We start from the raw sequence: 21,962 nt of genomic DNA, 5'->3' as shown, positions 1-21,962 counted from the left end.
GTATGTGAATTATTAAAATTTTATTAATATAAATGAAATAAAAATAATTTAAGAAATAAATAATTATTTCTATTTTTTAATTTATTTTCTTTGACAAACATAAATTTCTAATTGTATTTTAAATTTTAATAGTGGTAATAATTTTACTATTATGTAAATTAAATATCTTTTAACTATTTGATTAATAATAATTAATAAAAAAAAATTAAAAACTTTTCAATTCATAATATATAAATAATTGGAATATTAAATACTTTCTTACAATATAAGAATAAAGTTAACTTTCGTTATTTGAAATTAGTAAATCATTTATTTTTAATTATTTTCAAATTTCCCACCTTTTCATTCGGATATGTTCGAGTATTTACGGCCCTGGATAGTAAAATGTCTGACAATAATGGTCTGCTAATACGTATACATAATAAATAAATTAAAATTTCAATCAATATCAATATATCTGACTTCGTAAAGTATTCAGATAATTTATGTCAATAATGTTTTCTTAGTGAACTGACCAATTGTTTTTATTAAAACTCGACTACTGTAAAAAACAATTCTATAGAAAGAAAATGCATTCGCACACACCGTAAATATAAAAAAGTTTTTAAATGGAAAATAATCACGAAAATAATTAATCTAATTTAAAATTTCCAAATACATGTAACATTTGGTGTGTGTTATAATACAATTTATTCTCACGAAAATGATAATCATAGTGTTTTTAAATTGAAGACGAAATTGTATATTATCAAGTATTTGGAGGTTAGTTTTCCAGCAGACGACGCCCGCTCACCTGTCAATATGGATTTACTTTCGAAAAATGCTTTCCGCCTTTCCGTATACATTCAAAAGAGTAGGTGTTTCATAAAAACCAAGTAAATACTGTCTTTTAGCTCAGACGACGTCTAGTCGACGAACAAGTGATACGTGTCAATTTTTATGGTTTTATTTACTGACGAAATATAGTAAGAAGTGAAAGAATTTTCATCAGCAAACATGTGTGGTGAGTAAATAAATCATATTTAATTTTATTTCAAAATTTTATTTTTCATTATTGTTTTCGTTCAAAAAAAAAAAATGTTATATCATTGATGACAATTGATAATTTGTCATTTGACAAAAATTTATCCGCCGAATTTTATCATTTAAATACAAAAAAAATACACGTTGTTGAAAAACACGTTTTATTTTCTTATTTTTTTTTTTATTCAAATGAAAACAATCCATATGTCTGGTGCGTATTTTTGTTTATGTTATCATTTCAATATATATATATATATATACAATATTTTTAACGTTAATTGTCACGAATATTGGCGAATAATTATTCATATTTTCTATTACAATATTATAACTATTTATCAAGTGTTTTAAATTGAAAAATTAAATTGTGTGACATATTAGTTGTTATAGTTATAAAAATGTATCTTAATTTTTTTTATTGTTTTATTATTTTAAATTTTCTTTTAATTCTTTAGAAATACAAGTATAATATTACAATAATTATTTAATAATTAGTAATTTTAGAAAATTTAATATTTATTATATATTAATGAAGCTGAAGTACGCAACGTTTATAATAAACGATTTTTAAAAAAATAATTTTTTAAAATAAAAAATTCTATAATTTTTTGCGTAAAAAATATTTTTTGTATTTTTCATTAATCAACAAATTATAAAAAAATATTTTTTAGGCAAAAAATTATAGAATTTTTCATTTTAAAAAATTACTTCTTTAAAAATCGTTTATCATAAACGTTGCGTACTTCAGCTTCGTTATATATTATATAATTTAGTAAAATAAATTATTATTAATATTGAGAAAATATCCAAAAGTTTATTACATTTAATTATTTAATAGAAAAACTTTTCTTTAAGAAAAATTGAAATTCAAAAATTTTTTGAGTTAATGTTTTTTAGTCAACGATTGAACACATAATAATTTATTTATTATGAATTTGTTAATTAAATTTTTTTGGTTTATTAATTAGTTTTATATAATAAATAAATTTATTACTTAATTTAGCCAATATTTGAATTTGTCCACATTATACCTATTAAAACATTTTCAATTTACAATCAATATAATTTTTAGGGAAAAGATTTTTTTTTTAAAACTATTTTTAACTATTTGCCTAATTATCAAAAATCAGATTTATTATTAAATTAACTTTTTTGTAAATAATTATTAAATTAACTTTACTTTCTAATCAATTTTATTAGCAAATAACAAATAAATACAGAATTATGTTTATTAATGTAACTTTATATTGTTATATCATTTAATGGGAAATATTTTTATTTGAACCTATTTAAAAATTCAAAATTTCTTCAAAAATATTGTTCAATATATTGAATAATTAATTTCTGGTTAGAATTAACAACACTTTAGTTTTAGTTTACGTAATAATATTATAAAAGGCGAGAAATCACTATAATGTATTTTAGAATAATAATTTCAGGAATATGTAATACTATATATATATGTAATTCATGTTAATATCGAAATCAATTCTTTTGGGTGATAAATTAATTTCTTTCTTTTGATATATATATATATATATATAACTTTTAATAGAGAACTTTCTTTTTTCTCATAATCGTAAAAGGTAAATTATAATATATATATATATATAGAAATAAATACGGATTATGAAGAAATATTCGTTATTAATTTTATTTGAATATAAATTTTGAATATGAACCTTCATCTTAACATGAAAACAAGAACCTACTCTGTTATGAAATTGTGAAAGTATTACGCAAAGATCGTTTTTCTGTAATGCACTTTTTGTTCAATTCAAAAAAACCACACAGAACTAGACATTTTTGTCATCAAAAAGAATATTAAAAGGACAAATAATTTTTTAATTCCAATATAATTTTAAAAAAATTATTCACTTTTATTTTGATATTATAATTTTTTTATTTTTTTTTTTTTTTAATTCATATTATGATTTTTATATTTCATTTTTGAAATTAGTTTACGTTTTATTATCTTTCTCGAAAAAATGGAATGAAAAATAAAAAAAGTTCATTAAATATTTAATAAATTATTAATTTATTTTTGAATGCAGAAAGTAATTTTTATTATTTTGGAAGTAATAAATAAATTTTTCGTTTATTTCAACGTTCAGAAATTCAAGCACATTATACATAAATAAAATAATTTTATTATTATTAAATATTTTTCATATTTAACTAAATTTAAAATTAATCAAATATTCATATGGAAAAATTTCTTTACACCGAAATTATGGAATTAAAGGAAATTTTTATTGGAATAAAAAATTCATTTAAAAAAATTCAATTAGGTAAATAATAATTCTCTTCAATTTTTTAAATTTGAATTTATTAATTCTACTAAATCGAAATTGTGATTTGCCTGAAACTTTCAATGTTCAAATGAACGAAAACAATTTTTTTTGCTCTAAAAAATTTTGAAAAATTATTACAGCAATGAAAAACAAAAAAAAATTACATTCAATATTTTTTAATGTAATAATAATTGCAAGAAATGTCTATGAGACAAAAATTCATACAATTTCTTATTCAAAAATTATTTTTTTTAATCACAAAATTATTTGTTTCAAAATTGTTGATCATAAACACTGAAAAAAGGGTTTGGTATTGACAACCAAACGTTTGGTTGGTATTTAAGCAACCAAAATTTTGTTGTTGTATCAACAAAATTTTGGTTGTCCCAATCAAGCTTTAGTTAGGACAACAAAAATCCTTTTTTTCTAATTTTGGTTGTGTTAAACAAATTTTAATTGAAACAATTAAAATTTTGTTGATTCAACAAAAAAATTTTGGTTGCTTAAATACCAACCAAACGTTTGGTTGTTAATAACAAACCCTTTTTTCAGTGAACGTTATGAACTACAGCATTGTAAATTAAATTAAATAAAAAAAAATTGTATAGTCGGCTAAATATAGAAATTCTATTATAAAAATGAAAATTATGATAAATTATTATTATATCTGAACTTCCTGTGAAAAAAAGGACTTTGTTTATAAGAATGAAAGAGAATGTGGGTTGAAGGTGTGTCTTTGGGCAACGACCTACACTAAGTCTTGACAGATAGGACAGGCGTTATTACCGGTGTCCTATCGTTGTGAAATACTGGTATATTTTCATCGACTTCAAATTCAAGTGAAAGTTATATATCTTTATATATGCTCGTGGCACGCAGAATTCGAGACCGTTATATTTCAATGGGCATTCCTGACATTTAACACAGAAAGTATTGCACTTCGACCGATTATTTAGATCTCATATTTATAATATAGGTGAAGCACACTATATTATATCATTTATTCATTTTTTTCAAATTTTTCAAATTTTTGACACCTATTTTGTCTATTTTAATATAATTTGTTAAATTTTTCATCGTTTTTTGCTTCCTCGTGGAGGAAGCTTTTTTTATGATTCGATTAATTTGCGGATGTAATATTTCAAAAATAATTTTGAAAGTATACAATTGTAAAAACAATTATTTAAGTTCAGGAATTTTGCAAAATAATTTATAAGTATAGAATTTTTTTTTCAATATTCCTGAGCTTAATATTATTTTATAAAATACAAAATTACCGATTTTTATCATTTTCAATGAATGAGTCTAAAGCTTGAATTTGGCAAAAAAAAATTTATCGACTTAAAAATTATTTGAGCTAAATTTCAGTAAATCTTAATTTAAAGTAGTTAAAATATTTATTGATTAAAATTGTAATCGATTTTAATATTGAATTCATTTCAAATGAATTCTCGGATTATACGACTTTTTCCGACTTTTTTCGACTTATTTTAATAAAATGCGACTTTTTCGACTTTTTTTTACATTTTTTTTAAAAAAAATTTTAAACAAAATACGTTTTTTTAGTATACAATGTAGATCTTCTTCAGATCTTTATTTCAATTATTTAACAAATATTTAACTAAAATTCATTATAATTATTGTCTGAAATTTAACACAATCTTTTGAAATTCAATTATTTTCAAAAATTTAAATTTAAAAGCTTCTAAACTTTTCTTTCTAAAATTTTTGGAATTTTAATAATTTCAATTATAATTCTCCTGAAATTCAATTATTTTCAATGATTTTTATAATATTCTTCGAAAATTCAAATATCTGAAACTATTTTTCACTTAAAAATTTTTCAAATTATTGTATTATTTTCTGCAATTTCTAATAAATTTTTTAGTAAGAGAAATCATCAAAAATTAAAAATTAAAAATCACTTGAAGTTCAATTCTAATCAATCATCAATGCAAAATTTTAATTTATTTAAATTTTAATTTGTTTTAATTTTAATTCGTCGAAATTTCAATTTAATTAAATTTTATTCGATTTAAATTTCAATAGATCCAAATTTGAATTTGAATTATCTAAATTTTTATTTTTATTTTCAAGTCATTGAAATTTTAATTTTTTATTGGTCAAAAATCAAATTTTCACCCGATCAAAACTTAAAATTAACGAAATTTTAATCTTTCTAAAGGTTAAATGATTTTAGTTTAAAATTATCTGAATTTTTAATTTTTTCAAATTTTAATTGATTTAAGTTAAAAATTATACAAATTTTAATTGATTTTTAAGTTTCAGATTAAGATAATTTTAATTTATCTAAATTTTATATTTGATGTAAGTTTCAAATTATGCGAAATTCAATTTATCCAAATTTTGATTCATCTAAGTTTTGAATTTTATAAAGTAGATCCGAGTAGAATTTAATATATTAAATAGAATTTTCACACTGTAGAGAATTTTTATTTAAGCCACGTTTTATTTGAACATAATTTATATAAGTATTAAATCGAATTTTTTAATTTTTTACATCACCGAAATTTTAATACACAAAATTTCCGATTAAAAAAATTTCTATGCATAACATATTTTAAACATTTTGTTAAATAGAATTTCTGTTAAATACAAGAATTGTGCTAAATAAAAATTAATTTAGATAAAAATTCTGTTTATAAGGAAAATTTGTTTGAATAAAAATTAAATAGAAATTCAATTGTTAAACAAAAATTTTGTTAAATAAAAATTTTTTGGACTTAAATGAATTAATTATTGAGTATAAAAATTCAGGTTAATGTTAATTCTACTAAATAAAATTTTATTATTTTTATTTTCCAAACTAAAAGTATTTATAAGAATTTTCCTACATTAGAAAATACATTTCAGGAAATGAAGAAGAAGAAGAAGACCGTGACATTGTAACAGTTTTACTGTAGAGACAGGTTCTTTACCTATAAACGAGACGTGACTGCAAATACATCACGATTTACTGAGCGTGATTGGAAAATACTAATGCTATATAATATTTGTAAAATTATCACGAATCTGATTTTTTTTCGTCTTTTGCGCATTACAAAAAGTCTATTATTTTATTTATTCAAAAATTAAAAATTTTTAACAATAATTTTGAAATTAAATTAACATAAATTTTTTAGGGAAAATTTATTTTCTATTTCTTATTTGGAATTATTTGAGTTGATATATATATATATATATATTGATTTATTTCTGTACATCATTATTAATTTTATAAATTAAATTTTTCAAAAATTCTTCTATTTGTCGGATAGGAATTTTTTTTTAAATATTTTAATCAATATTATTCTTACTTTGGAATTGTAACCTTCAGTAAATAATTCCGTTAATCTCGTAACTAGAGGATGATATTAAACGATCAGTATTTTAAAAAAAATTTTCTTAGTCATCAAAAGCGAAAGATAGCGAAACTGTATAAATAAAAAAGAAGTGAATAGTTTTTTTTCTTTCTTTTTCGATATTCTTCCCTTTTTTGTAGTAATAATTTTTCTTTCTTTTCCACAAAGATCAAAATTACATGACATAAGAAATAAAACAAAATTTATATTCTTTGGAAGGAATTTATTAAATCTTTTAAGTCCAAGTGGGTATTATAAGAGTTTATCGACATTTTTTTTATTGATATAGAAAATTACTTTATAAAATTTATCGACTAGTTTAGAACTCTTTTATATATTATATAGTGATGGTAGAAGTGTTTTTGAAAATTCATTTTTATTATATAAAATTTCATTAATTTCATTTCATAATTTAGAATTAAAAAATATTGTTATTGCACTAAAAATTATCTAAGCCGGTGTATTTTTTTGAAAATTTACATATTTTATTGATTTGAAGAAAAGTCCACATTTATATTAATAGGTATAGTTATAATACATAAAATATGTTTATTTACTTGGAGAAAATTTGTTTATCATTCCATAATTAACAACTGATGAACATGTGTTCAATTCAAAGTTTGAATCTTGTATAATATGGAAAAAGTGAGAGGACAAATGAAAGTGAGAAACTCGAGTGAAACTGAAAGTCTTCAAATGTCACGAGATCTCTTTATTTACCATACTGGTCCAACTTGAGTTTGGTCTTTATCAATTTTACGATATATTATATTTATTTTTATCCCTTTATATGTGAAGAACATATAATTATTGTGTTCTATTTTTTCTATTATTAATTTTGTTTCTTAAAATTTTAGTAATTTTAAATTTGGACAAACAATTGAGTTTCAGTTATTGATGACAGAAAAATATGAAATTCGAAATTTTTTATTAATTAAAATACCTTTTTTTAGTTTAATATTTAATTTTTACTAATTTTTAGTAATTATTAATTAGTTATTATTATAATTAGTAATTATTAATTAATAAGTGTTATTAAATTATTAATTAAATTACCTGCTGTAAATTACATTATATTAAACTAATTATTCAAAATAAAAAAATTGATAAATGGATAAAACGAATTTGAGAATTTTATTAAAGGAGTCTGTGATTGACAGTAATGTAGGAAGCAAAATTATCAAAAATATGTAATGCGGATGTTAAGAAGATAATACAGCTTAGTATGAAAACCCCCGGCATTGATAACAAATAATAATAATTTTACTCTTTTTCTTTTTATTTTGAAATTTTTTTTTATTTCTTACATTTGCGATTATAATATTTAATTTTAATTATATAATAAAATTTTTATAAAAATAAAAAGCGTTTTTTTTAAAATTATTTATTTATTTCGAAGATTTACGGATAACGCCTTTTCGTACACAAATACTAAATAAATACTAAATCATAATTATACTATAAAATAATTATATTACAAAAATATATATATAATTTGAAAAAATATTTTTTGTTTTATACTTTTTTTTCTATTTTTTCTTAAAAAAAAAAAAAATTGCTAAAATTTGTGATTTAAATGTTTCTTTCTTTTTTTAATATTTGTTCTTTGAATTTTTTTCAGGTATTTTCGCATATTTGAACTATTTGACTCCAAAGAGCCGAAGAGAGATTCTTGAACTTTTGGTTGGAGGACTGAAGAGGCTCGAATACCGAGGATATGACTCAGCTGGTAAAATTATTAATTATTATTTTTAAAATATTTTTATTTTTATTATTATTATTATTATTATTATTATTTAGTTATTTTTTTTATTTCATATATTTTAATAATTGTAAAATCACGATCAGTCTAATTTTTTCTCTTTTTATTGAAATTAAAAATTTGCTAACATCTTTTTCTTGATTTCATAAAATTAATGTAATTTTGTTCTTTTATTTATTAATTTTGTTTGAAAAAATACGAAGAAAAAAAACACTTTAGTCAAAAAAGCAATTATTATTAAATCAAACTCGTTATCACATAAAATATAGTATTTATTATAATGAAGTTCTATATAAATTGTTAATAAAATTTCCAAAGTAAAGTGATAAATTGGGAAAAAAGAAATTACTTTTAAAAATAAAACGAAAAATTTTATGGCAATATGACCTCGAATATATTCTTGATAATGTGACAAACGAGAATTGATTTGCAGGAAAGTTAATAAAAAAAAAAAAAAAAAAAAAAAAAAAAATGCGCCCTGAAAATAAAATGAAAAAAATGAGGACGTGATTCGAATTGGTTTTAAGCCTTGAAACACTCTTTTTTTTAATGAAATTTATTTAAAGATAATAAATCTTTGGAAATTTCCAATATATAAATAAAAATGATTATATTATAATTTTTGTGGGATTTTAGAAGAAAAATTGTACACTGAAAACAAATTGGAGTGAATCTTATATATGGCGCCATTGATATTTTTTTTATTTTGCATTCCTTTAAAATCACAGGTAGAATTTCTCGTTTTTCGCATATATTTTATTTGCGTGAGGACAATCAGCAAGAATGTCGTTTTGTTGATTCCTAAACTCATATAAGAGAGAGGAGAAAGGAGAAGAATTTTGCTTGAAGATTGTATTTTTTCTAACTTTTTCCCTGTTTTTTTTTTTTTAATGTTTCAGGAGTTGCCCTTGACACTCCAGGTGGCAATGACATTTCAATCATCAAAAAACAAGGGAAAGTTATTGCCCTCGAAGAGGAAATATTTCACTGTAAGTAATTTTGTTAATTTCAATCAGGTCTTATTTCAATTAATTTAGAAATGAATATTAATTTTAAAAAATTTTCTAAATTTCTATACAAGAGAATATTTTATCAAATATTTCATCATATTTTCATTTTACTGAATTTCTATTTTATTCTAATTTATTGTAATACAATTTTTTAATTTTATATTATATTTTTATATAAAAATTCGTTCAGGTAGAAATCTTATTTTATGAAAATTCGGTTTTAATAAAAATTGAACTTTGAAAAAAAATTTGCTTTATTTAATAATTATACTTTAGGAAAATTCGGCTAAATAAAAATCTGGCATTATAAATGCTTGTTATGAAAATTATGTTAACAAATGAATTTGTATAATAATGAATTTTTTTTAATATTGAAAAAAAATTATTTTATTCAAATAATCGGTTACTTGACTATTATATCAAATAAATATTTATTTTTATTAAACAATTATTATTTGAGTAAATTAAATGGTATTTGTTTCAAATACAGAAATTATTTTGTTCAAATAATTTATTTAATTCAAATAAAATTATTTGGTTCAAGTAAATATTTATTTGGTAATAGTCAAGTAACCGATTATTTACATCAAATAAATTTTTTTTAATGTAATTCATTTAATTTTGCTATTTTATTAATTTTTTCCTATGAATTTATATCACTTTTTTTTATTTCTCTTATAATATATTCTATTATTTTTAGGCATGAATTTTGATTTTGAATCAAAAATAGAGAGTCACGTTGGAATTGCTCACACTCGTTGGGCAACTCATGGTGTTCCATCTGAAGTCAATTCTCATCCCCAACGATCTGACAATGAGCATGGTTTTGTTGTTGTCCACAATGGTAATTATTAAAATTATTATTTAATTTTTTATATCTGATAACTATCTTCTTTTTACAATTCAAAATTAAATTTTAATTTGTCTATTAAAATAGTCTATGATTAAATATAGAAAAATTGAAGTTATTAAAATTTTCTTCAAATATAATAATTACTAAATTTGTTTTAAATTTAATTATCACAATTGCCTTATAGCCTTAGTTTTTATTGACAAATATTAATTTGATTTCTAATCTTTTTTTTAATCTGATTCTTATTTGGCCTAATAGCTATTTCTCATATAATTCTTCATTAGCCTAATTTTTTTTAAAAAAGCTTATATTAAAATTATTTAATAATAAATCAATTTAATTGACTTTAAATTGAAAACGAAACAGTATAATGCATATATTTGTAATTTATTTTGTTAACAACAGGTATAATTACCAATTACAAGGAAGTAAAAACACTTTTGGAACAAAGAGGATATATTTTTGAGAGCGAAACTGACACGGAAATAATTGCCAAGTTAATTCATCATCTCTGGGTTCAACATCCGACCTACTCGTTTCGCGAACTCGTCGAACAAGTCGTTCAACAACTAGTGAGTATTCTTGTTTTTATTTTTATTTTTCAACCACTTGTATGCCCTGTCTCCATCCATATAAATATATCCTTTTATCTTGTTTATTAACAGTATTTGCAAAACATTATAAATACAAAGTAACGAAGCCTCTTACTTCCTCGATTGAGAAACGAGAAAGCAAATGTTTACGAGAGATTTGTAAAAAAAAGTAACTTTATACATACGATAACTTATTATTAAACACAGAAATAAACGTAAACATTAATTTGATAAAATTGTAAAAAAAAGTATTGTCCCACTAAAAATTCATATTTAAATATTAATATAGTAATAAATGGCAAAATTTATCAAATTGCTAATTTTAGTTTTACTTTTTGATGAAATTTTTATTTCTTCGAATTGGTATTTGATAAAATTTATATTTTAGCGAATTATAATATTGTGTAGATTTTTTACTGCATTAAATTTTTATTTGACAGCATTTTTTTTTATGATAAATTTCCTGATTTCAGAAAATTTTCATTTTAATAGAATTTTTATTTAAGGGCATTTTCATTTAATGGAATTTAAATTTTACAAATTTTCCATAAATAATAATTTTAATGTAGGCAAAAGAATTGTTTATTAAGTAAATGTTTACTTCATCGAATATTCCCTTCATAGTATTTTGATGTAACTAAATTCGGATTTAACATAATTTATATTTACAGGCCTCTGATTATACGACTTTTTTGACTTTTTCCGACTTTTTTTGACTTATTTTAATAAAATGCGACTATTTCGACTTTTTTTTACATTTTTAAAAAAGTTTTTAAAATAAAATATATTTTTTTTAGTATAAAATGCAGATCTTCTACAGATCTTCTTTATTTCAATTATTTAACAAATTTTTAACTAAAATTCTTTACTAAATTAATTATTTTTAATAATTTTAATGAAATTCATCACAAATTCAATTATTTCAAATTATTTTTCAATTAAAATTTTTATAAAATTTAACAATTATTTATAATTTAAAAAAATATCAAATAAAATTACCATAAATTTTTAATTCAAAATCATAAATCAATTCAAAATCAAATAAAATTGAATTATTTTCAAAAATTTCAATTAAAAATCAGCTAAAATTCAATTATTACCCAAAATTTCAATTCAAAATTAATTATTATCAAAATTTTCAATCAAAAATCAACTAAAATTAAATTATTATCCAACATTTCAATTGAAATTCAATTATGTTCCAAAATTTCAATTCAAAATCAACTAAAATTGAATTATTATCAAAAATTTCAATTATAATTCAATTATTTTCAAAAATTTGAATTTAAAAGCTTCTAAAATTTAATTATTTCTAAAATTTTTTGAAATTTAACTATTTCAGTTATAACTCTAAGGAAATTCAATTATTTTTAACTATTTTTATAATATTCTTTGAAAATTTAACTATCTGAAACCATTATTGTCTGAAAATTAACAAAATCTTTTGAAATTCAATTATTTCTAAAAATTTCAACTTTAACCCTTCCAAAAGTATTATTATTAAAAAAAAAAATTATTTAAAAATCTGTAAAATGTTTTTGTTAAAATAAAAAAGTTATTTAAAAATCTGTAAAATGTTTTTGTTAAAATAAAAAAATTATTTAAAAATCTGTAAAATGTTTTTGTTAAAATAAAAAAATCGACTTTTTCGACTTTTTTTGTGCCTTTATGTCGATCAGAGGCCTGTATTTAACAAAATTTTTATTATAAGTAAATTTTAATTAAACAGAACTTTTATTTAAATGAATCTTCTATTTTGCACAATTTTTTAAGAAATTTCATTTTACCGAATCTTCATTTGATGTAACTATTATTTCTTCGAATTCGTAATTTGATATAATTATCAAGTAACCGAAATTGAATTTGATCTAAATTTAGGTAACTTGATAATTATATCAAATTCGAGGAAATAGAAATTATGGGATTTAAAAATACTGTTAAAATGGAAGATTAGATTAAGTATCAATTTTTGGATATAAATTATAAGTTTGCTAATATAAATAAAAGATCTGCTTAAAATATAAATAAATAAACAGTGGATTAAATAAAGAATACCTATGTTGAATAAATATTCAATTAATTAAAATATCTGTTGAGATGCAAATTTAGTAAAATGAAAATTATGTTAAATAGAAATACTTTTAATTGGAAATCTAGTTTCAAAAAAGTTATGCTAATAGTAAATTTTTGATTGACTAGAGAATTCTGTGAAATGGAAATTCAATTAAATTAAAAATAACAAATAAATACAGAATAAATAAATAATATACATAAATATTTAAATAATAAATATATTTTTAAATTGAAGAAATTATGAGTCTCCAAAAATTAGATATAGTGTTTTAGTTAATTGATCTACAATTTGTATTTGTTTTAATAAAAATAATTAAAAAAAATTTTTTTTTTTTATCTAATCTCAAAGCATTTGATAATAATTCTTTTTTTTATTATCATTTTTAGGAAGGTGCTTTTGCCCTTTGCTTCAAAAGTAAATATTTTCCGGACGAATGTGTCGCTACAAGGCGAGGTTCTCCATTATTGGTTGGAATAAAAACGAAAAAACGTTTAGCTACCGATCATGTGCCAATTCTCTATGGGAAAGGTATGAATTACTGAAATATTAGAGATCGATTTTCTTTATTTTGTAGAATTTACAGGACAATATTGTGATGGAATATGTAGAATTCGAAAAGTATGTGGGTTTTTTTTTTTTTTTTTTTTTTTTGTTTTATTGTTTAGGTATTTGTGGAGCAAAAAATTCTATGAAAACAAGGTCGGATTTTAATACCACTTGGAGTTGTGAAATAATTAATTTTTCTAATTAAATTACTCTTTACTTTTTTCTCTTATTAACTAACAATTTATTTACTTTTTTCGATATAATATAATGACTAAATTTATTGCATGAATTTAAATAATTATTACTAAAACTTATAATAACCAATGAGCTTCTTTTATTGTAATTATATTTAAAAAAATTTTTTTTTTAACTTTTATTCAAAACTAATAAGATATTTTTCTCACTTTTGTTTTTTATAATTTTTGATATTATTTATTTACGCACCTAATTTTGTGTTTTGTTTGAAAGCACTTTTAACTGAATTTTAACTTTGGATGGTGGAATTTTTAATTTCATTGTGTTTCAAAAATAAAATTTAAACAATGGCTTTGGATGAAATATAATGACTAACAACACTTTCTTTATTAAAAACTACAATCATAACAATTTTTATTTAATATTTTACGATATTTTAAAATTTTATTTATTTAAAAGAAATTTTTAAAAATGTTTCTTAAGAATCTTTGTTTTAAATTACAAAAGAATAGTAATTTTTTTCCTTTTTTGTAAGTAACAAAATTAATTAAAGATGTTAATTTTTCGTTTCATAATACAAAAGTTTATTTATTTTTTAAATTTTCAGTACTTTGTGAGTAGAATATATTTTGATTGAGTGGAATTTCTAATTAGAAAAAAAAATAATAATTGAGATAAATATTTTATTGATTGTAGATATTTAATAATATTTATATTAGTGCTTGCGAGGTATGTTGCTTGAAAAAATTTCTTTATAATAGATTTCTTGTTATTGCGGTTGATTTGGATACTATATGAATGTTTCTTTTGCATGAACAACTACTGGGTTCGTTCTACAATTTTTCGTCTGAACAGATGACCTTCCACGCACACCGAAAGGTATATTTTATTAATAAAATTATACCTTCAATCGCTTTCAGGCAATAAATCCTTTCTGTTGATGAGCATCAATACTGCCAATTGTTCAAAAAGAAAACAAAAAAAGTGGTTTATTTTACTTTTTCGTTTTTCATTTGCCAGATATGTTTCTACGCTTTTGTCTCTTTGGGGGATTTTTGTTTTTTTATTTTATTTTCTTTCCTCATAAAAGTGGAAGAAGGTCCGACTTTTTTATATTTTTTTTCTTTTTGCATTTTTATTTGATATATTTTTTCAATATTTAATTTCTATATTTGATTTTACTTATTTATTTTCTGTTTCATTAATATTAATTTTAGTCTTCTTAATAATTTCCTAAAATTTTTTTTAATCGTTTTTAATAAATAGATAATTTCATTTTTTTTTAAATTTTTGTAACTAGAAAAAGTCGAAATATTTTTTTTTTAATTTTTATTAAATGCGTTTAAGTTTTCCTTTTTTGAAATTTTATTTAGGCAAAAAAATTTTTATTCTTTTGTGATTGTCCTATATGGTTTTTAATTGATTTCATTTTTTGTTTTTCATCTCTTGTCTTCCCATGTGCATCAGATGGTGAAGCACCAACTAAAGGTACTTCTTGTTTTTTTAAAAAAATATATTGTAATTTTTTTTTTTTTTTTGCTTCATTTGCATGAATAATATTTCGCAGAATAGGTCCTACGCTTCAAAGTCTGCTGAATTTGATTTTCAAATTCTGTTTAACATTATTGGTAAATATATATATTAGAAATAACTAATAATTCCATTTATTATTTTATTTTAATCTCTCTATTTAGGACACTAATAAAAAAAAGTAATTATTTCCATTTTTTTGCAATAATGATTTGTAATTTTTAGGTAAATATTTTTTTGTGATTTTGTTACTGGTGATTGTGGAAATAGGCTTTAATGGCAAATATATATATATATATATATATAAATTTGTATGTATGATTATGTGGTTTGTGGAGAAAATGAATGAATAAATTAATTTTTAATTTCTATTGCTTTAATTTTGTATAAATAATATCTATTTGTTAGTGTAATATAATTGAGATTTTTTTTTTTGAATAATTAGACAATAAGTCATAGAGAAAAATGATTTATTTTTAGATCATCGTCCTCATGGTCGACCAACAGAAATTCCGGTTATGCCAAGAAGCGAGAGTACTTCCGAGTTCCAACCATTGGAAGATAAAGAAGTCGAGTATTTTTTTGCATCTGATGCAAGTGCCGTTATTGAGCACACTAATCGTGTCATCTTTATGGAGGTAATTTTTTTTTTCTATTCCTTAGCAAATTTTACATACACTTTTTTCAAATTACAAAAATAATTCCTAATTATTTTGAATTTCCAATCAAATTTTATTATAATAATAATTTTATTATTTAAATTTTATTTAGGGAAATTTCTATAAATAATCGAATTTTTTTGTTTGGCTGCTTCTCCAGCTCATTGAATTTTTTTTAAATCAAATAATAGGTAATAAATAATAATAATAATTAAAAATTTGAAGAAAGAAATATTTCGTTACATAAATTTTGTTTCTTTTTATTCACTTGTAAAAAGATATAAAATTCTATAAATAAACATTATAATTCGATGATAATAATAATTTGGAGAAGAGAATAAAAATAGTTAATGATTCATTATTTAAAAAATGATAATAAACTTCTGAAGTCAGTAAATATTGTATTTAATTTCACATTAAAAAATAATAATGATTTTCTGATTTCAACAATATTGTTGAAACGAATTTCACATTTGTGACTCATTAAATGCTCAAGTACCGTGATTGAAGTCAGAAAAAATGTTACAATTATTGATAGTGCGCTCCACTTTGATCGTATCATCGTAAAAAAAATCTAATTTCAGTAAAAAAAAAAAGGTGTGTTAATTTTTTTTCAATAGAAATAAATACAAAATTTAACTTATCTTTTCTCTGAAAATATTAAACTTTTTTTTTTATTTTTTATTAAATCATTATAATTTATTGTGTCTCTAAATGATTTTTTTTTAATTTTTAGAAATTGATCAATTTTTGTTTTTTATATTTTTTTTTAACTACAAATTCTATAATTATGGTGTTTATTTAAAATAAAACTCGATCGCGTTAAGTTTTCAATTACAGTTTAAAAAAAAGAAAAATTTTTTTCTTGAATATTTACAATTATTATTGCGAAATTTGTTATGTTCTTAAAATAACTTTTACTAAATAAAAATAATATGAATAATAATATTAAAAATACAACTAAAAATAATATTATAAATAAAATAAAAAATAATAGACATTTATATTTAAGAAAAATAATTACAGTGAGAAATTAAAGTTATTTGTTTGTATTTAAAATTTTTTGAAATATAATTTATCAGGATGACGACGTTGCTGCTGTGATGAATGGAACTTTGAATATTCATCGTGTTCGTCGTTGTATGGATGATCCTCATGCTCGAGAAATTACGATTTTGAAGATGGAGATCCAACAGATTATGAAGGGTAATTACGAGTACTTCATGCAGAAGGAAATTTTCGAGCAGCCAGAATCTGTCGTTAATACAATGAGAGGACGTCTTAATTTCCAAAACAACTCCGTCACTCTCGGTGGTATTAAAGTAAGAATTTTCACTATTAAATGTTGTATATATATATATATATATATATATATATATATATATATATATATATATATATACGTCATTGCAATTTTACTCGACATCATAAACAAACAGAAGTTATCAATTAACTTAATTTTACAAGACTCATTTCAGTTTTTTAGTGTCAATAAAAAATTAATTTGCACTTTTATAAAGTTAATTAGAAGTTGTAATTTATATATATGTTTATTGAAATTTTTAAATTTTATTATGACAGATTATTCTTCAAATTCTCTTAATTTGAAATTCCTAAAATTTTTCTTGCAATATTTTCGATTTTTTATTTTTTTTAATTTGCTTTAATTTTTTTTAAATCTCGTGTTTCCTGATAAATAATTGTAAATTTCTAAAATTCTCGATTTTTCTTTCAAAGTTTTTCTTGTATTTCCTTAAATTTTCTATTTTCCTTTCTAAAATTGATTTTTTTTCTCAATGTTTTTCTCAAACTGTTCGTGTTTTAAAATTTTCCTTAAAATTCTACTTTTATTTTAGAAATTCTCAAAATTTATTTAACATTTAATTTTTTAATTCTTAAACTATTAAATGAAAACTAATTTGTTTAAGTAAAGTTTTTTTTTGTTTCTATTTGGTTAAAAAAAATTTAATAATTTGAGAATATTTATTTCAGCCAATTTGTATTTATCCCAATTTATTAATTTTTAAATTAGAGTTATAAAAATTTTTTACGCCGAATGATTGTTTTGAACAATTGAAAGTTCTGTTGAATAAAAATGTCATTATTAAAAAAATTCAAATATATAGAAATTGAAATTCTGTTAAATATAAATGAAAATTCTATTAATTGAAAATTTCGATTAATATAGATTTTTTAAAATAAAAATTCCGTTCAATATAAATATTCTGTTTTCTTTTAATGAAAAATTTTTATATAAACTTATTTCCTCGATTTTTGAAGATAGGTGAAAGTAAAACATTGAAGTAAAAAATTCTACTGCTAATGAAAATTTTTGTTAAATAGAAATTAATTTGCTTGATGAAAATTTGATTTAATAAAATCTAATTTATAAAATTAATATTGACAATTATATAATATGCGATTGTAAATATTATTTTAATTTTTTGATTTTAAAAATAATTTATTAGTTTTAAACTAGCATAATTAAAATAATTTTTTTCCCTACATTTTGCAGCAAAAAAATGTAAAGAAACCTGTTTGGAAAATATGATTAATTTTCAATTAACAAAAATAAATTATTAATAGAAAACAATTATTTTTTTTTAGGACTATATACCGGAAATAAAAAGGTGTAGACGCTTAATGCTCATTGGCTGTGGAACAAGTTATCATTCAGCAGTTGCAACGAGACAACTTTTGGAAGAATTGACCGAATTGCCAGTAATGGTTGAACTTGCTTCTGATTTTTTGGATCGAAATACTCCCGTTTTTAGGGATGACGTCTGTTTCTTTATATCACAATCAGGTAATCTTTTTAATACTTTTTTAAATTTAATTTGTTTTTATACTCATAAACGGGCCTTGGTATTAAATAAAAATGGTCCTTGGGTACAATAATTACAATAATTAATTTGATAGAAAGAATAATAAAAAAATATTATCTTCTCTTATAGAAAATAATTTATTTTTGCTTTCTGTATAAAAAAAATAAAAAATATTTACAAATTCAAAACTAAATACAGAAAATTGTATAAAATAATTGAAAAAAAAAAATTTATTCTTTGTGAATAACAAAAATAAATTCGATTTTTCTGAAATAAAATAGTTTGCTAATCCGCTAGATTTTGTATGAAATATGAATCTTTTGTATGAAATCTAATTTCCAAGTTTTGTTAATTTTTTCTTTTAAAATTAATTGAAATAAACGATTTCTAATTAAATTCTTACATTGAAATTGATTGTAAATGGAAATTATTTGCCTTCTTTTTTTCAGGTGAAACTGCTGACACATTAATGGCTCTTCGTTATTGTAAAGGAAGAGGAGCATTGATTGTTGGAATTACAAATACAGTTGGCAGTAGCATTTGTCGTGAATCGCATTGTGGAGTTCACATTAACGCAGGTCCAGAAATCGGTGTTGCAAGTACAAAAGCATACACTTCTCAATTTATTTCTCTTGTCATGTTTGCCCTTGTAATGAGTGAAGATCGAATTTCTCTGAAGGCTCGACGTGAACAGGTGATTTTTCCATTAGTTATTTTCTTTTGATTTCTATTTTTTCTTTTCTAATTTTACGATTTACTGCAAAATTTTTCTCTTATCATGCATGAATAATTTTTCTAATTGTGTGTTAATAATTTTAGGAGATTTATATTTTTTTTTAATTTTTAGAATTTTTATTTATTTATTTTTTTTTATTTTTCATTGTGAAATAAAATATAAACTTTTTTAATTTATTATAGATTATCGAGGGTTTGAAAAATTTGGATAACCAAATTCGTGAGGTACTTAAATTGGACGACAAAGTGAAGGAACTTGCAAAATCACTATTCCAGCACAAATCACTTCTTATTATGGGCCGAGGTTATAATTTTGCCACATGTATGGAGGGAGCTCTGGTAAATTTTTTATTTTGTTTGTTTTTGTGATTATATTATAATTTATCGATTTTTGTTATTTCATTTTTTTTCTTTTCCTTCTTTTCTCTAGAAAGTGAAAGAGTTGACATACATGCACAGCGAGGGTATTATGGCTGGAGAATTAAAACACGGCCCATTAGCTCTTGTTGATGATTCAATGCCAGTCATTATGATTGTCATGCGAGATCCAGTTTATGTCGTGAGTTTTTCTATTTTCTTTTTTTTTTTGCTTCATAATATATTATTAATTTTCTCATTTCTATAAAGACCTTGAAATTTATAAGCCTAACATTTTTCCTATTTTCATGCAATATTTTTCAATAATATTTAAAAATTTCAGATTAATTTTATTATTTTTAATTCAATAAAATTATTTTTAATTAGCATTATTTTTTAAATTTCTATTTAATTAGAATTTTTTTTCATTAAAACTAAAATAAAGAAAGAAACATAAAAATTGTTCAATTTAATTAAAAATTTGTTTAAAAATTTTTTTTTAAAGTTTAATAAAAATAAATAGCAAATTCTTTTTCTATTATTTTTTCTATCTACTTTTTTGAGAGCATAAATCGTCTTTGTGAAAAGCGTAAAGTTCCTGTCTCTTTAAATATAAAATTTAAGGTCGAAAAAATTAAGAAATAAAATAATTTATTTTTAGTTTAATATAAATATTCAATATTATTATATTTCTAATTCTGTTTTTTCCCCTCTTTCTATAGAAATGTATGAACGCCTTGCAACAAGTGACGGCACGTGAAGGAAGGCCAATTATTATTTGCGAGGAAGGTGACGAGGAAACAAAATCGTTTGCTGATAGAACTTTGGAAATACCAAAAACTGTTGATTGTCTTCAAGGAATTTTGACGGTGATTCCAATGCAACTTTTGTCATTTCACATTGCTGTTTTACGAGGCTGTAACATTGATTGTCCCAGGAATCTTGCAAAATCAGTCACTGTAGAATAGAAGAGAAAAAAAAGAGACAGCTCGTAAAATTTAACATCAAATCAAGAATATTGAGAGAGAAAAAATTATTTTTCAATGTCAAAAAAAAAGAAATTGTCAAGATTGCATTTAAGAAATCGATATTAAATCATAGTGGTGAAATTATCACTTGATGTGATAATCAATTCCTTTTTATAGAATTAAGAAATATATTCTAATATATTAATTGGCATCGTATAACAAAAAATAATAATTAAGACGATAATGACAACGATATTGTTGAAAGTGACGAAAATTATAATTTTTCCATTAAGGTATTTTACAAAATTTAAAAAATCAAAATCAATGGAAATTTTAATTGAATTAGTAAATAATTGTCCGTACTTATAGAAATAATTATGTTTTTATGTTTAATTTATTAGAAATTTAGTGCTTTTTTTTCTTTATTTTCGATTACGAAACTTTTGATATTAGATTGCATTATTTAATGTAGTCATGTGATTATTGTGTGACTTTCTCGTTATTCATAAATTAAGAAAGGAGTGTTTTATGTTCACGTTTTTGTCTATAAGATGGAATTTTTTAATGACAGTGAATTCTTTTTCCTATAGAAAAGTTAATTTGACTCGCGCAGGCGCGATATATTAATTGATTTTAAAATTGACATAAAAACAATAAATAATATTTTTTATTTTCATTGTGAATTGTTTAAAAAGATCTATTTGTAATTAACTAAAGTTTATGCTTTTTTTGTTGCTATTATATCAATATAATAAAATGTAAATCTAAATTAAAATTTAAAAATTATTTTTGAAAAACTTGAGTTATTTTTCAAGAGAAAGCACTCTTTTCTTAATTTTCGAAAAATTGTATTTAGTTATAAAATGCTTTTTGAATATTGTAAACAATACAAATGAATTGTATCATTTTTTTTATGAAATAATTTATTTATAATATGCATTTAATATTTAAAGTATATATTTTATTTGTATAATTTGTTTATCTACTATTTTAAAAGTGCATTTATAGATTAGATTAATTTTTTAAATATTTACGATTACATTATTTTTAAAAACAATTTGATGTTAATTTGTTACTTTTACTGTAATATTACATATACATGTGTTTTTTCTTGTTGAATTTTAAATTAAATATCATGTAATTGCAATATATGTAATAAATGAAAAGTTACATTTT

At 20.9% G+C, this 21,962-nt stretch overlaps 1 protein-coding gene across 4 annotated transcripts; it reads left to right on the top strand.

The window, feature by feature from the left end:
* The first annotated feature begins 399 nt into the window (after positions 1 to 399).
* LOC127284002 (glutamine--fructose-6-phosphate aminotransferase [isomerizing] 2-like) lies at positions 400 to 21,962 on the top strand. 4 transcript variants are annotated; one of them, XM_051309252.1, is made up of 15 exons: positions 400 to 1,003; positions 8,301 to 8,408; positions 9,341 to 9,430; positions 10,152 to 10,295; positions 10,710 to 10,876; positions 13,358 to 13,499; positions 14,568 to 14,591; positions 15,180 to 15,200; positions 15,723 to 15,880; positions 16,984 to 17,223; positions 18,509 to 18,707; positions 19,176 to 19,420; positions 19,645 to 19,800; positions 19,892 to 20,020; positions 20,541 to 21,962. In XM_051309252.1, the coding sequence occupies exons 1-15, from the start codon at positions 997 to 999 to the stop codon at positions 20,784 to 20,786; spliced, it is 2,076 nt and encodes a 691-aa protein (XP_051165209.1). In that variant the 5' UTR covers positions 400 to 996; the 3' UTR covers positions 20,787 to 21,962. The 4 variants fall into 4 exon arrangements, with proteins under 4 accessions (XP_051165209.1, XP_051165211.1, XP_051165210.1 ...); XM_051309254.1 differs by lacking the exon at positions 14,568 to 14,591; XM_051309253.1 differs by lacking the exon at positions 15,180 to 15,200.

The sequence above is a fragment of the Leptopilina boulardi genome, unplaced genomic scaffold (assembly GCF_019393585.1).
Source record: "Leptopilina boulardi isolate dan_hultmark-lab unplaced genomic scaffold, ZJU_Lbou_2.1 LbouV2_316, whole genome shotgun sequence".
NCBI classification, from domain to species: domain Eukaryota; kingdom Metazoa; phylum Arthropoda; class Insecta; order Hymenoptera; family Figitidae; genus Leptopilina; species Leptopilina boulardi.
This window is presented reverse-complemented; position numbering and strand designations above follow the sequence as displayed.

Bases quoted from the DNA above. Each gene is read 5' to 3' on its own strand.
- LOC127284002 (XM_051309252.1), top strand. The intron at 9,431-10,151 runs GTAAGTAATTTT...TATTATTTTTAG, and splicing joins CGAAGAGGAAATATTTCACT to GCATGAATTTTGATTTTGAA. The intron at 18,708-19,175 runs GTAATCTTTTTA...TCTTTTTTTCAG, and splicing joins TTTCTTTATATCACAATCAG to GTGAAACTGCTGACACATTA.